The following is a 15,916-nucleotide window of genomic DNA, read 5'->3' on the forward strand; positions in this document are numbered from 1 at the left end:
GAGGCAGCCAGGCCCCAGGAAGTCCCAGATGCTGATGAGGAGGATCTAAATCCATTAAGGCACTTGGCGTGGCCAAGGATCTACAGAAGACAGAGCTCGTACATGGAGATGAGTGAAAGACAGTGCTGCAGGTACCTTCGCAAGTGACTGAAATGCCATTGCACACATGGATGCCCTCATGCCAGCGTGACAGCAGCTTAACAAGGCTGCTCTAACAGGAAAAACACTCATCAACGGTGAGCGTTGGCTGTCTCAAGAGGGAGCAACATCCAAACAGCACCATCTTTCTAAATGCCAGCTCTCATGGATGAATAACACAGAGCCTTATCTTACCTCTGAGCCCCAATATGCCTTTGGGCATCAGGGCACAGTGACCTGTTACTCGACAGCATACACCCAAAGCTGCGAGTTATGTTCACATTCTCCTCACAGAGAGTGGCTTAGCGGGACCATCATTTGATTGTTTACAAATACTTCATATTCATTTGTCAGAAGCCTGCCAACTCTACGTCCTGCATTGCCCTGACATTTGGGAGAGATGTGGCCCAGTCAGTATTGACACAGCAGCCAGTGACAACTTCTTCCCTTCATAGGTCCTGTTGAGCACTCAGGAGATGTGCTGGAGCATCTTTTCATACAGTCCTCGACATTGTCCATCTCACAAAGGCCAATTCTTTTGATCTACCCTGAGTCAATGAAAACTGTCATTGCAATAAACTCCATATTGAGTTGTATTTTGCCTTTACAGGAGGATTCAGTAGATAACCACTAGGCAGCCATTCAGGAGCAAAGTAAAATCCTCACAGGTAAGTAGACAGCTTCATCAGGATGAGCGCACACCTCTGACATCATCCATTCATTCCCATCCAGCAGACATTTCAAATGTCACCGAGTGGAAACTACTTCCATCGTTCAGCATCATGTATGGGAAGACTAAGGTTAATAAGAAATGAATAACAAACAAAAACAAAAATACCTGGAAAAACTCAGCAGGTCTGGCCGCATCTGCGGAGAGGAACACAGTTAACGTTTCGAGTCCGAATGACCCTTCAACAGAACTAAGTAAAAATAGAAGAGAGGTGAAATATAAACTAGTTTAAGGGTGGGTGGGACAAGTAGAGCTGGATAGAGGGCCAGTGATAGGTGGAGATAACCAAAAGATGTCACAGACAAAAGGACAAGGAGGTGTTGAAGGTAGTGATATTATCTAAGGAATGTGCTAATTAAGGGTAGAAAGCAGGACAAGCAAGGTACAGATAGCCCTAGTGGGGGTGGGGTGGGGTGAAGGAATCATAAAAGGCTAAAAGGTAGAGATAAAATAATGGATGGAAATACATTTAAAAACAATGGAAGTAGGTGGGAAAAGAAAAATCTATATAAATTATTGGAAAAAAAGGTGGTGGGGGAGGGAATTGGAAAGGGGGTGGGGATGGAGGAGAGAGTTCATGATCTAAAATCGTTGAACTCAATATTCAGTCCGGAAGGCTGTAAAGTGCCTAGTCGGAAGATGAGGTGCTGTTCCTCCAGTTTGTGCTGAGCTTCACTGGAACATTGCAGCAGGCCAAGGATGGACATGTGGGCATGAGAGCAGGGTGGAGTGTTGAAATGGCAAGTGACAGGGAGGTCTGGGTCATGCTTGCAGACAGACCAAAGGTGTTCTGCAAAGCGGTCACCCAATCTGCGTTTGGTCTCTCCAATGTAGAGGAGACCGCATTGGGAGCAACGAATGCAGTAGACTAAATTGACGTTAACTGTGCTCCTCTCCGTAGATGCTGCCAGACCTGCTGAGTTTTTCCAGGTATTTTTATTTTTGTTTTGGATTTCCAGCATCCACAGTTTTTTGCTTTTATCTTAAAGAAATGAATAATGTTCAGACTCGAACTCTGAGATGAAATAACACTGCAGGGAGGCACGAAACTTATGGTGCTCAACAATGAATACCACTTTTTCCAAAAACTGTCATAAAATAAATTCCACTGCAAAATACACTTGGGTGAAAAGATTCTGAAGTTGGTCACAACCAACACTTGTTACATTCACATAACCCAGACTTCAGTGCAACAGCATCATGATAATTCCTACACTTGACAAGCAATTCTCATGAGGCCAAATAATATCTGCCTAAGATCCAAGGGTCACAGGAATTGTCCAGTCCTCATTCTCACATATGAAGTGACTTTGTTCATGTCGCTGATGTACAAATAAAGGAAATGAGATTGAGTGAGAGTTAGTGGAACTGAGGGTCTGGGTGGGAGCTAATTGGTGGGGTACCCTTGGTTTTGGACCCTTGAATGAATGCGGAACCTTGCATCACATCGATTAGCCATTGAATACCTGAGTCTTGGAAAGGGATAAATGTGAACTATATTTACAATAGTCAAGAGTTATATAATGAATGAACACCAGTGCCACTATTGTGCATTCAAAATTTCTTAATTTTTCATTACTGCTGTATCTAGTACTCCAGTGAGAGTTAGTGTGTGTGGAACCCATACTCCGGTGAGTCAGTGTGTGTGGGACCCGTACCCCAGTGAGAGTCAGTGTGTGTGGAACCCGTACCCCAGTGAGAGTCAGTGTGTGTGGAACCCATGCCCCAGTGAGAGTCAGTGTGTGTGGAAACCGTACACCCAGGTGAGAGTCAGTGTGTGTGGAACCCGTACACCCAGTGAGAGTCAGTGTTTTTGTAAAGGTTGATCATGGATAACTGCAAGGAATCGAGACTTTTTTTGACGTGGTTTATTTTCATTAGGTTACGTTGAAGAATTTTCAAAAAAATCATAATTTATGTCTGTAACTATGTACAATATCCACAATAATTACATACCAGGTTCATCAGCAGGAAGTGCTCAGCAATCTGGTCAGAGTGTCTGCTGACCAGTAACTTCCCCGTTACCCACCCTCACCCTCTTCCCCGACCCCTCAAGCCATCTCCCTTTGTTTTTGTTATGAGGCAGTGTGGTGTCAGGTAATGGAGGCTCTCTGTCTCGTTTCTTGTGTAGTTAGGAGCATAGTTCAGGGCGGAACTGAACTCACTGCACTGTCACCCCCAGTTGAATAGCCTTTCTCCCAAGGCTCACACCTGAAGAATAACCACCTGACAAGTTACTGGGGGCTGACCAGTACCCAAGGAACTGTCCTGAGTGACAGTTAATACCCACAGGGGAGGTGAAGGTGCAGGTGCAGGTTTTGTTACTTTTGCTCTTGGAATGACTGCATTTTTTAAAAAAATAGTTTTTGTGATGTGAACATCAGTGGCCAGGCCAGCATTTATCGTCCATCACCTTGTCTCCCCTCCACTCAGTGGAAAGCTGCCTTCTTGAACCATTGCAGTGTGTGTGTGATGATGCTCCCGCTGTACTGTTAGGGAGAAAATTCCAGGATTTATTTCTGTTCCTGCTGCTCTTGTCCCACTCCTTACACAGTCTGGGAATCTTCTGAGTCAACAGCACAGGAACTATCTTCGTTCCCAGAATGAGAGACTGCTTCAGTCTACACATTCCCCAATAACCTCCTCTCTCCAATTCTGGACAGATTGCCATTCAGCTCCTTTTTAAAAGTAAAGATGAACCAATCCGCTTTTTCACTTGGAGTCAATTCCATTCCTGGTTTTACAGCTCCAAACCTCCATGCTTCATTTGACATGGAGCCTTTGTTAAATGTCCCATTTATAATTACGCTGCAGAGTGCCAGCTATAATATCCCTTTTTCACTTCTCTCTCCATTCTCCGCAGAACTTACGGCACATTCCATGCTGTAGCAACCAGCATTAAATGTAATGGGTGCTGGACAGTCTGATTTCCCAGATTTATTTCTGATGGGTAGAAGCAGTGAGGAGAGAAAGCGGCTCCGCCAATCCCTCCGACATTAACTGCAAGCGAGTGGAGTAGTCAGCTATCTCGGTCAGCAGGGCACAGGTTCCGTGGACATGGCTCCATATTGACTGCAACTCCCATCCCACTGCGTCCAGAGGGCATGACAGTCACCTCCGTCCATTCATCTTTCTCTGGGTCGTAACATTCCACACTGTCAAGAAAACCTTTCTGATTAAAGCCTCCTAAACAAATGAAGAAAGAAGAAATTATTTCAATTGTTAACGTTTAGAAGCTCAGGTTGATGCAAACCCAAAGGCTCGCATGGCAAGAACACCAATGAATTTGGTCCTGAGGCACACAGTCTGTGGCGGGTTTTATTACCAGCAGACAAAAGGCCATTCAGCCTATTGTGTCTGTGCAGCTCTTTGATTAAGTAATCCAAACTAATCCCACTGTCCTACTGTCTCCCCATAGTCCTGTATCAATCCCAAACTAATCCCACTGCCCCACTCTCTCCCCATAGCCCTGTATCAATCCCAAACTAATCCCACTGTCCCACTCTCTCCCCATAGCCCTGTATCAATCCCAAACTAATCCCACAGTCCTGTCCTCTCCGCATAGCCCTGTATCAATCCCCAAACTAATCCCACTGCCCCACTCTCTCTCCATAGCCATGTATCAATCCCCAAACTAATCCCACTGCCCAACTCTCTCCCCATAGCCGTGTATCAATCCCCAAACTAATCCCACTGCCCCACTCTCTCCCCATAGCCCTGTATCAATCCCAAGCTAATCCCACTGCCCCACTCTCTCCTCCTAGGCCTGTATCAATCCCAAACTAATCCCACTGTCCCACTCTCTCCCCATAGCCCTGTATCAATCCCAAACTAATCCCACTGTCCCACTCTCTCCCCATAGCCCTGTATCAATTCCAAACTAATCCCACAGTCCTGTCCTCTCCGCATAGCCCTGTATCAATCCCCAAACTAATCCCACTGCCCCACTCTCTCTCCATAGCCATGTATCAATCCCCAAACTAATCCCATTGCCCCACTCTCTCCCCATAGCCCTGTATCAATCGGTCATGAAGCTATTAATTGTACATAATATTTTGGAAGAAATAGAGGTCAAGTCTGTGATTGTGTCTTAATGTGTCTTTATGGAGAGGCGATGGCATAGTGGTATTGCCTCTGGACTAGCAATCCAGAGACGCAAAGTAATGCTCTGTGGACCCGGGTTTGAATCCCCCCACGGCAGATGGTGGAATTTGAAATCAATAAAAATCTGGAATTAAAAGTCTGATGGTGACTATGAAACCATTGTTGATTGTTATAAAAACCCATCTGGTTCACTAATGCCCTTTAGGGAAAGAAATCTGTTGTTCTTACTTGGTCTGATTCCAGACCCTCTGTGGTTGACTCTTAATGCCCTCTGAAATGACCTAGCAAGCCACTCACTCAGTTGTAACAAGCCACTACAAAGACACAAAAAAAGGAATGAAACCAGACATCAACCTAGGCACTGGAAACGACAAAGGTAATCGCAGCCGTCCAACATCTGGGGGCTGAGAGAGCTGTCTCACAAACTAGTCAAGCAACAGCCTGACATAGTCATCCTCACGGAATCATACCTTACAGACAATGTCCCGTACTCCCCCATCACCATCCCTGGGTTTTTCATGTCCCAATGGCAGGACAGGCCTAGCAGAGGTGGCAGCACAATGGTATACAGTCAGGAGGGAGTTGCCCTGGGAGTCCTCAACATCGACTCCAGGCCATATGAAGTCTCAAAGCATCAGGTCAAACATGGGCTGGGAAACCTCCTGATGATTACCTCCCTCAGCTGATGAATCAGTGCTCCTCCATGTTGGACACCACTTGGAGGAAGCACTGAGGGTGGCAAAGGCGCAGAATATACTCTGGATGGGGGACTTCAATGTCCATCACCAAGAGTGGCTCAGTAGCACCGCTACTGACCGAGCTGGCCAAGTCTTAAATGACATAGCTTCCAGACTGGGTCTGCAGCAGGTGGAGAAAAACATACTTGACCTCATCCTCACCAACCTGCATCTGTCCATGACAGTATCGGTAGGAGTGACCACCGCACAGTCATTGTGGAGATGAAGTCCTGCCTTGACATTGAGGATACCCTCCATCATGTTGTGTGGCACTACCACTGTGCAACCATGGGCCATTTCGAACAGACCTAGCAACTCAAGACTGTGCAACCATGAGGCAGCAGCTGAATTGTACTCAAAACACAATCTGTAACCTCATGGCCCAGCATATCCCCCACTCAACCATTACCACCAAGCCAGGGGATCAACCCTGGTTCAATGAAGTGTGCAGGAGGACATGCCAGGAACAGCACCAGGCATAGCTAAAAATGAGGTGTCACCTGGTGAAGCGATAGCACAGGACTGCTTGCGTGCCAAACAGCATAAGCAGCAAGTGATAGACAGAGCTAAGCAATCCCACAACCAATGGATCAAATCTAAGCTCTGCAGTCCTGCCACATCCAAGCATGAATGGTGGTGGACAATTAAACAACTCACTGGAGGAGGAGGCTCCACAAATATCCCCATCCTCAATGATGGAGGAGCCCAGCACAGCAGTGCAAAAGATAAGGCTGAAGCATTTGCTACAATCTTCAGCCAGGAGTACCGAGTGGATGATCCATCTCGGCCTCCTCCAGAGGTCCCAAGTGTCACAGATGCCAGTCTTCAGCCAATTCGATTCACTCCATGTGATATCAAGAAATGGCTGAAGGCACTGGACACTGCAAAGGCTATGGGCCCTGACAATATTCCGGCAATACTACTGAAAAGTGGTGCTCCAGAATTTGCCACACCCCTAGCCAAGCTGTTCCAGTACAGCTACAACACTGGTGTCTACCCGCTATATGGAAAATTGCCCAGGTATGTCCTGTACACAAAAAGCAGGACAAATCCAACCCGGCCAATTACCACACCATTGGTCTACTCTCGAACATCAGTCATGTAATGGAAGGGGTCATCAACAGTGCTATCAAGCGGCACTTGCTTAGCAATAACCTGCTCACTGATGCCTAGCTTGGGTTCCGTCAGGATCACTCAGCTCCTCTCCTCATTATAGCCTTGGTTCAAACATGGACAAAAGAGCTGAACTTCCAAGGTGAGGTGAGAGTGACATCAAGGCAGCATTTGACTGGGTGTGGCATCAAGAAGCCCTAGCAAAACTGGAGTCAAAGGGAATCGGGGGAACTCTCTGTTGGTTGGAGTCATACCTAGCACAAGGAAAGATGGTTGTGGTTGTTGGAGGTCAGTCATCTCAGCTCCAGGACATCACTGCATGAGTTCCTCAGGATGGTACCTTAGGCCCAACCATCTTCAACTGCTTCATCAATGACCTTCCTTCCATAAGGTCAGAAGTGGGGATGTTCACTGACGATTGCACAATGTTCAGCACCATTCACGACTCCTCAGACACTGAGGCAGCCCATGTCCAAATGCAGCAAGATCTGGACAATATTCAGGCTTGGGCTGACAAGTGGCAAGTAACATACGTGCCACACAAGTGTCAGGCAATGAACATCTCCAATAAGAGAGAATCCAACCACTGCCCCGTGATGTTCACTGGCATTACCATCACTGAATCCCCCACTATCAACATGCTGGGGGTTACCAATGACCAGAAATTGAATTGTACGAGCCCTACAAATACTGTGACTACAAGAGCAGGTCACAGGCTAGGAATCGTGCGACAAGTAACTTGCCTCCTGGCAAAGCCTGTCCAACATCTACAAGGCACATGTCAGGAGTGTGATTGAATACTCCCCACTTGCCTGGACGAGTGCAGCTCCCACAACACTCAAGAAGCTGGACATCGTCCAGGACAAACCTGTCCGCTTGATTAGCGCCACATCCACAAACACTCACTCCCTCCACCACCGACACACAATGGCAGCAGTGTGTGCCGTCTACAAGATGCACTGTGGGAATTCACCAAGGCTCCTTAGACAACACCTTCCAAACCCACAACCACTACCATCTAGAAGGGCAAGGGCAGCAGATAGATGGGAACACCATCACCTGGAAGTTCCCCTCCAAGTCACTCTCCATCCTAATTTGGAAATATATCGCTGTTCCTTCATTGTCGCTGGGTTAAAATCCTGGAACTCCCTCTTTAACAGCACTGTGGATGTACCTACAACACATGGGCTGCAGCGGTTCAAGAAGGCAGCTCACCACCACCACCTTCTCAAGCACAACTAATGATGGGCAATAAATGCTGGCCCAGCCAGCGAAGCCCATATCACATGAATGAATAAAAGAAAAAAACTAGATTGAAACCAGCTAGACTGGGCGCTTTGATGTGTACTAGTTTTGATATTTAAGAGAGGTAGAATTCATTTGCATTTTTTGAATGAAATGGTGGGGGGGTGCGGAAAACAGACACCTATCTAGCAGATACCAAGCAATATGTTTATATTACTAATAAAATTGGTACTCTGACTTGGGTTTTATTGTTAGAGGGGTTTACTTCAGAGGTTGTTCATACAATGAGAATTAATATTCAATGGGCAGCGGTAAGTATAACAAGACAACCATTTTGGGTGTGCAGAGCAGAGGCAGCTCTAAGCCCCCAACTGGCTCCACAGGAACCAAAGTGAAAAGAATCTCATTTTGAATTTGTAAGGTGAAAATGCTTTGCCTGGCATTTGGTTAAGTCTATGGGTTGCTGTTGCCTTAATGGAGATTAGTTTGGGAATTTGTAGCCATGTGTATATGTTAACCTGTGTAAATTAATAAAATGTTTCATTTAGTTTAATGTAAAACCTCAAGAACTGGTGGTCTGATTCCTGAATTTAGAGTCACATCTCAAACAAAACACTTAAAATTATAGGTTATGACAGTTGTTTAAAGTTTGGCTCTGAGATTTTTAAAATAACTCTACCGACTGCATCGATCATAACACACTCCCAAACCAATCCCATTACCCTGCTTTCTCCCCATAGCCCTGTAACAATCCCAAACCAATCCAACTAGCTCGCTCTCTCCCCATAGCCCGTATCAATCCCAAACTAATCCTACCACACTGCTTTTTCCCCATGGGCCTGTAACAATCCCAAACTAAGTCCACTGTCCCTCTCTCTCCCCATAGCCTGTATCAATCCTAAACTAGCCCCAATACCTCACTCTCTCACCATAGACCTGTATCAATCCCAAACTAATGCCACTGCCCCTCTCTCTCTCCATAGCCCTCTATCAACCCCAAACTAATCCCACTGTCCCACTCTCTCCCCATAGACCTGTATCAATCCCAAACTAATCCTGCTGCCCATGCTCTCCCCATAGTCCTGTATCAATCCCAAACTAATCCTGCTGCCATGCCCTCCTTATACTTCTATATCTTCTTCTGCCTCATGTTTTATTACTCACTATATATAATGGTACCTGCCTCAACACCTCTATGATGCAAAGTGTTCTATGCTTCAACATCTGTGTAAAGACATTGGTCCTATGACCCCTGCTCTTTCAGCTTCCATTTTAAACTGATGTCCCCTTGTCACTTAGTAGAAATTTTAAAGTTTTAAGGATTTTAAGATCCTCCATTAATCTCTCTTCATCTTTCTCTAACCATTGAAAACAGTCTCAGTATCTCAAGTCTCTCCTTATATCTATGTTACCAATTAGCGCACTTAATAATCCAACTATTGTTCATGTTTTTTTGAAAATTTATCAGTTCCGTTTAATGGTTGCACTTATTGCACTAATTTCTCAAGCGCTGTTGCTTCATTTCTGGCTTTATCTCCCTGTGATCTCTCTCATGGGGAATTGTATAATTGACCCTTGTCTACAGAACTATTTTTCTTGTAACCTCTCATTAAACTGCCCCTCAGCTTCCACCCTTGGTCTCTGCTGATTTCACCTACAACAAGCAATATGTTCTCTAAACTTATATTGTTACAATATTCCAAAATCTCCACTCTCCTCCAATTCTGGCGTCTTGCACACCTCTGATTCCCTTCACCCCACCATTGGTGGCTGTGCCTTCAGCAGCCTCAGTATTCAGCTCTGGAATTCCCTCCCTAAACCCCTCGGCCTCTCCTCCTTCCTAGTTTTCTGACCAAACTATTGGCCAGCTGACCTAATATGGCCTCAGTTCTGATGAAAAGTTGTCCACCTGAAACACACGATTATATGGTTGTGGGTGATATCGGGGTGGGGGTGACATCGTGGTGGGGGTGATATCGGGCTGTGGGTGATAGCTGGATGTGGATGATATCATGGTATGGGTGGTATCAGGGTAGGGGTGCACACGATACTGGAGTAGGGAGGAAGTGTAACTCAGCACATACTGAGGATTGCATGTGTGATCTTCCTGGGATATTTTTAGCAGTGTCTTTCCTAATAAAGGAATAGGGAGATCCAGGAATATCTTCCAGTGCTCATGAACATCACTCTTACCCAGTGCATAGATTTTGCCCCGATAGGCAGTTACTCCCATTGCACTCCGACTCTGCTTCATACTGGCAACATTCTCCCATTTATTGGCCTCTATGCTGTATCGCTCAACTGATGAGAACTGTTCCCTTCCATCGTAACCCCCAGCAACGTAGATATAATTGTTCAATGCAACAACACCTGAAGAGAAGTCAACACAGGCCAGACCATCAGTGAAAGAGAGAGAGAGAGAGAGAGAGAGAGACGGTCCATAAGCAAACCCCTACACCAACATAACCAAAACCTTCGCCTTATATATAACACACACCTCAAATCTTGTTTGATAACACTCCAGTGAAGCACCTTGGGATGTTTTATTACATTAAAGGTGCTTTATAAATGCAACCTGTTGTTGATTTAACACAGGTTTAAAATTATGAAGACACAGGACAGAGTAAATAGAAACAGACTGTTTCTAGTGTTTAAGGTGTCTAAATTAAAGAGCTATCAATGTAAAGTTCAATGTAGCTAGAATCATAGGAACAGGAGGAGGCCATTCAGCCCCTTGAGCCTGTTCCCAATGCAATCATATTATGGCTAATCTCTATCTTAAACTCTATTGAAACACCTTTGCTCCACTTCCCTGAATCTCCTTCCCCAACAAAGATCTATCGATCACAGCCAGGAAATTTTCATCTGACCCTCAGCCTCAGCAGCCTTCTTGGGGGACAGAGCTCCAGATTTCCACAATCTTTGGGCAGAATTTTTATGGTCCCCAGCCAGCGAGTTAGTAGGCAAGGGGCGGCCATAAAATCTTTGGATCGCCTTCCCGTGGGCTCCTGCACACCCCGACTGCTCTGAAAATTTTACGGTGAGATAGGTAAGGTCTAGGCCAGCCCAGCATCTGTCCTTACCCCAGTTAAGGCCTCTAAGTGGCCAATTAATGACAGTTACAGGCCATTTCCCACCCAGCCTGAGGGGGTGGGAGGTGTGGTATTTCCATTAACAGCCTCCTTTCAACATTTCAACATACCTGCCAAGTGGTTTGGACCCTGTGGGTGATACCCCCCTTCCTCCCTCTCCATGAACACCCCAACCCCACCCTGCCCATCCCCTTAGGCCTCACCCTGGCCAGCCCCACACTGACCTGGTGCTGGACCCCTGGGATTTGGACTCTGGGATTTGGACTCTGGGGACTGCCTGCAATCCCAGTCCTGTCCACTGCAGCTTCTGGCGCTGGTGGGACTGGAGCGCTGCGATTGGCCAGCAGCTCTCTAAGGCAGTCCCATCTCCAGTCAATTGACGCTTGTTGGAATGTTAAATGGCTGTGGAGCAGCAAGTATCATTTAAACCCCCTCAATCAGATCACCCCTTAATCTTCTAATCTCTAGGGAATACAAGTTTAATATTTGTAACCTCACCACATAATTTAACCCTTTTAGCCCCAGTATCATTCGGGTGAATCTGCGTTGCATCCCCTCCAAGGTCAATATCTCCTTTTTGAGAATTGAACACAGTTCCTCCAGATGGGTTCGACAGCATAACTCCCCCGCTTGCATTCCAATCCCCTTCTGATAAAGGCCAATATTCCAAGAACCTTTTTGATTGACTTTTGTACCCATCAAAAAAGTCGGCTCCTTCATGAAAGGTGGGTGGGGTTAACTAGAGGGGTTGAAGGAAAGATATCACAATATAAGTTGCCCTTTACTTCCATTATTCAATGGGAAACCTCACCTGCTCCACTACGAGGGGAACCCATTGGAGTGATGGAGTTCCACTCATCCTTCTCAGGGCGGTAACACTCCACACTGTTCAAACGGTTCCTTCCATCAAAACCACCAATCACATACAAGAGTCCATTCCACACTGTCACCCCCGCGCCAATACGACGAGCCTTCATTGGTGCTATGAATGTCCACTGGTTCATTTCTGGATCATATCTGCAAACAAAATGGCGATGGAACATAAACATACCAGGAAGCATCTTCTCATCTCTAACCTTTCCCAATGCCCTCCACAGCCTCAGTTCCCCACTCTGTCCAATGCTCTTCCCCTCTTGAAAGTCCTGCTCATCAATGGAGTTTGGCTCCTGGAGGGGAAGCAGAGACCTGAGCAACACTTGGCAGTGTCTTCATTCTCCAGATGTTGTCTTGCCAGAGAGAGCTAGTCAACTGCGGAGGCATCACGCTGTCTTCACCTGAGATCCATACAAATATATGTTCCAGTCAAGGTAGCGAGAACGGCTCAACCTCTCTGCTCTGACTCTACCCCAGCTGAGATCAGCTCCCTCAAATCCTGAATGGTACCAGGGACTATCTGGTTTAGGAACATAGAAACAGGAGGAGGCCATTCAGCACCGCCCCCCCCCCCCCCCCACCCGAGTCTATTCCAATATTCCATTAGGTAACAACTGATCTTAACTTCATCTACCCACCTTGGATCTATAATCCCTAATCCCTTAATCCAACAAAATCTATCGATCTCAATCTTGAAATTTCCAATTGATCCCAAGCCTCAAATGCTCTTCAGAGGAGAGAGTTTCAGATTTGCATTACACTTGTAAGGAGGTGCTTCCTGACATTACCATGACTCGAATTTTAAGGTTTTGATCTGTACTCCCCTCACCACAACAAATAGTTTCTATTGATCCTATCAAATCCTTTAATCATCTTAAACTTGCTCAATTAGATCACCCCTTAATCTTCTAAACTCAAGGGAATACAAGTCTAGTTTATACAACCTGTCCTCATCCTTAACCCTTTTAGTCCTGGTTTCATTCTGGTGAATCTGCGCTGCTCCCCCTCCAAGGCCAATGTCACCTTCCTGAGGAGCGATGCCCAGAACTGCACCCAGTTCCTCCAGATGGACTCTGACTAGAGCTCGGTACAGCAATAGTAAAATAGATTTGCAGACGCCTTCAGATATAAGCCAACATTCTGTTAGCCTTTTCAATTATTTTTTGTACCTGTCCACTTATTTTTAGTGGTTTTTCTACTTGGAGCCCTAAATCACTCTGCTCCTCCACATTTCCTAACTCTCATCCTTTAGAAACTATTCTGTTTTTCCTTCCTTTGGTACAAAATGGATGACCTCTCAACTTCCCAACATTGACCTCCGCCTGCCAGAGTTTTGAACACTCATCTTGTCTATCAATGCCCCTTTCCAACTTTCTGCTCCCATCCACAGTATTTCTTCTGCCACCTAACGTAAGTCTAAATGATGCAGTTGGTCAAGGTGCCACTCGCTCCGTTACCCTTGCCTTCACATGTAACCCTTTCCCGCCCAGCCAGTTCTGGGAAACTTAAACCCCATCACTCCCAGCCCCCTGTGGTCACTTACTTCTCGGCACTGTGGTGGTGTGAGGACCCGCAGGATCCCCCGACAGCGTAAATGGCTCCGTCAATCACCCCGACTCCCACCCGGTTCCTGGGCACGTTCATTGGTGCCCGTTGAATCCACTGGTTGGTCATTGGGTTGTAACACTCCAGGGTGCCCGAGTCCACATTCTCATCCTGCGAGTTATTCCTGCCACCTACTGTATAAAGGAGCCCCAACACCACACAGGAGCCCGTCCCACTGCGAGGCACTGGCATGTCCGCCAGCCGCAGCCACTGTCCTGTCCTGGGGCTGAAGGCTTCCATGTTTGGGAGGGAGCGATGCAGGTACCCCCCGGCTATGTAGATCAGCTGGTTTCCGCGCTGTTTGATGGGAGGCAGCGGTTTGCGGAGGTACATTTCCTGGAAGATCTTGGAGAGGAAATCCCGACACGGGTTGGCCTTGTCAAGAATCGGGCATTCCTGCAGCTGGTGCTTGAGGAACCGAAGGGGCAGAGCGTAGATGTGGAGGGCATTAAGGAGTGCATGGAAGTACTGGGTTCGACCCTCCAGATCCCAGCGCACCCACTCTACACAGGCCTTATAAACCTCCGATTCGCAGAGCACATTCAGCCCATCCTGACTGATAAGGTCCAGAAGTTGGCAGTGCGTCAGATTAAAGAATTCCTCCTCCTTCATCACCTAGTAGAGACAAACTACAGCTCAGAATCAAGTCTGGAACAGCAACTCGGGGTGATGGGGTGGTTCTGGGGGTGGGGAAAGTTGGGAAGGGGAGAGCAGGGTAGAGGCAGACAGGGGAGAGAGAGAGAGAGGAGAGACCAGGATCAAAGTCAGAAGGAGACACTGCAAATAGAGTGCACAAACCAGAGATAGAGAGAGGGAGAAAATCAGAGGAAGCAAGAGGTGGAGAGGGTGGCAGGGGTTGGGGGGGGGGGGGGAGAGAGAGAGAGAGAGAGAGAGAGAGAGAGAAAAAGAGAGAGCGCGAGACAAAAAGAGAGAGAAAGGAGAGAAAGAGAGAGAGAAAGAGAGAGAGAGAAAGAGAAAGAAAGAAAGAGAAAAAGAGTGAGAAAAAGAGAAGGGAGGGAGAGATAGGAATGGAGAGTGAGCGAAAGAAGGGAGGGAGAGAGAGGGATAAAGAGTCAGTGAAAGAGACCAGAGACGAAGGGAGAGATTGCTTTGGTGTACTGTATATGGATTTACAGAAGGTGTTGTATAATAAACACATAATAAACTCGTTGGCAAAATTGAAGGCAGTGATTAAAGCTTTGGTGACTGCAGGGATACAAAACTGGCTAAGGGACAGAAAGCAGAGAGTGGTGTCGGCAGTTGTTTTTTAGACCAGAGTGGGGTGTACAGTGGTAACCCCGGGGGTCTGTGTTGGGGCCACAGCTCTTTTTGATTCCCATTAATAACTTGGACTTAGGTTTTCAGGGCATAATTTCAAAGTTTGAAGATGACACAAAGCTTTGAAATATAGTAAAGAGTGAGGAGGCCAGGCTTCAGGAGGACATAGATTGGTGAAATGGGCAGACACGTGGCCAATGCAGTTTAACACAGGGAAGTGTGAAGTGAAGTGTCTGGAGTGGGGTTCAAACCCACACCGCCAGCTACCTGAGGGGGTGAGGCTCATGCCCCATCCATGCCGCGCTGACACGATTCCTATTGGGCTACAGGAAGTACGATGCAAAGCGGATTTCCCAGTTTACCTCAGTGAAGTGAATGTTGATGTATTCCTTCCCTCTCTGCCGAAGCTCGGTGCAGCCAATCTGTTCGGCAAACTGGCAGATGCCAATGGCATTGGCAGAGTCCAGATTCTTGATCAGGAAGTCACAGCAGGCATTGACCACACCCTCCACCTGGTACATGGTACTGGCTAGGAGGAGCTGCAGTACACACTGCTCACCCACTGAGACCCGGGAGGTGTAGGCAAAGTCAATCAGCCGCTCCATCACCTTGGGGTGGATGCCATGGATCTTGACTTCAGGTGCCTGGCGCTCCCGCAGATTGCTGGTGAACATGGCCTTGAAGACAGGGCTGCAGGCAGACAGGACAATCCGATGAGCAGCAAATGTCTGTTCCTTCCCGCCATGGGCCACTCGCACATTCACATCACAAAGCTGCCTGTCTCGCCTCAACTCCTGCATGATACTCAAAGCTCGGGATGGATGGCTCCCAACAGTATAATCCAAATATCCATGACCTTTCAGCGATGGAACAACGACTGCTGCACAGTTAACTGGCAGATTGGTATCTTTCCTCTTGGAGTAAAACATTATTATATCAGGGAGGTGGTGGGGTGGGAGGGGGGGGTGTGTAGGGGGCGGGGATTTCTGCTCTCCCCTTCC

The 15,916-nt window shown here is 47.0% G+C and overlaps 1 protein-coding gene across 1 annotated transcript; it reads right to left on the minus strand.

The window, feature by feature from the left end:
* Window positions 1-2,867: 2,867 nt before the first annotated feature.
* On the minus strand, window positions 2,868-15,853 carry LOC121286736 (kelch-like ECH-associated protein 1A). The gene is made up of 5 exons (XM_041203755.1): window positions 15,278-15,853; window positions 13,576-14,252; window positions 11,971-12,176; window positions 10,261-10,437; window positions 2,868-4,054 (listed from the first exon to the last, which is right to left on the minus strand). The coding sequence occupies exons 1-5, from the start codon at window positions 15,842-15,844 to the stop codon at window positions 3,888-3,890; spliced, it is 1,794 nt and encodes a 597-aa protein (XP_041059689.1). The 5' UTR covers window positions 15,845-15,853; the 3' UTR covers window positions 2,868-3,887.
* Between the last annotated feature and the right edge of the window lie 63 nt (window positions 15,854-15,916).

The sequence above is a fragment of the Carcharodon carcharias genome, chromosome 14, assembly GCF_017639515.1.
Source record: "Carcharodon carcharias isolate sCarCar2 chromosome 14, sCarCar2.pri, whole genome shotgun sequence".
Lineage (NCBI taxonomy): Eukaryota > Metazoa > Chordata > Chondrichthyes > Lamniformes > Lamnidae > Carcharodon > Carcharodon carcharias.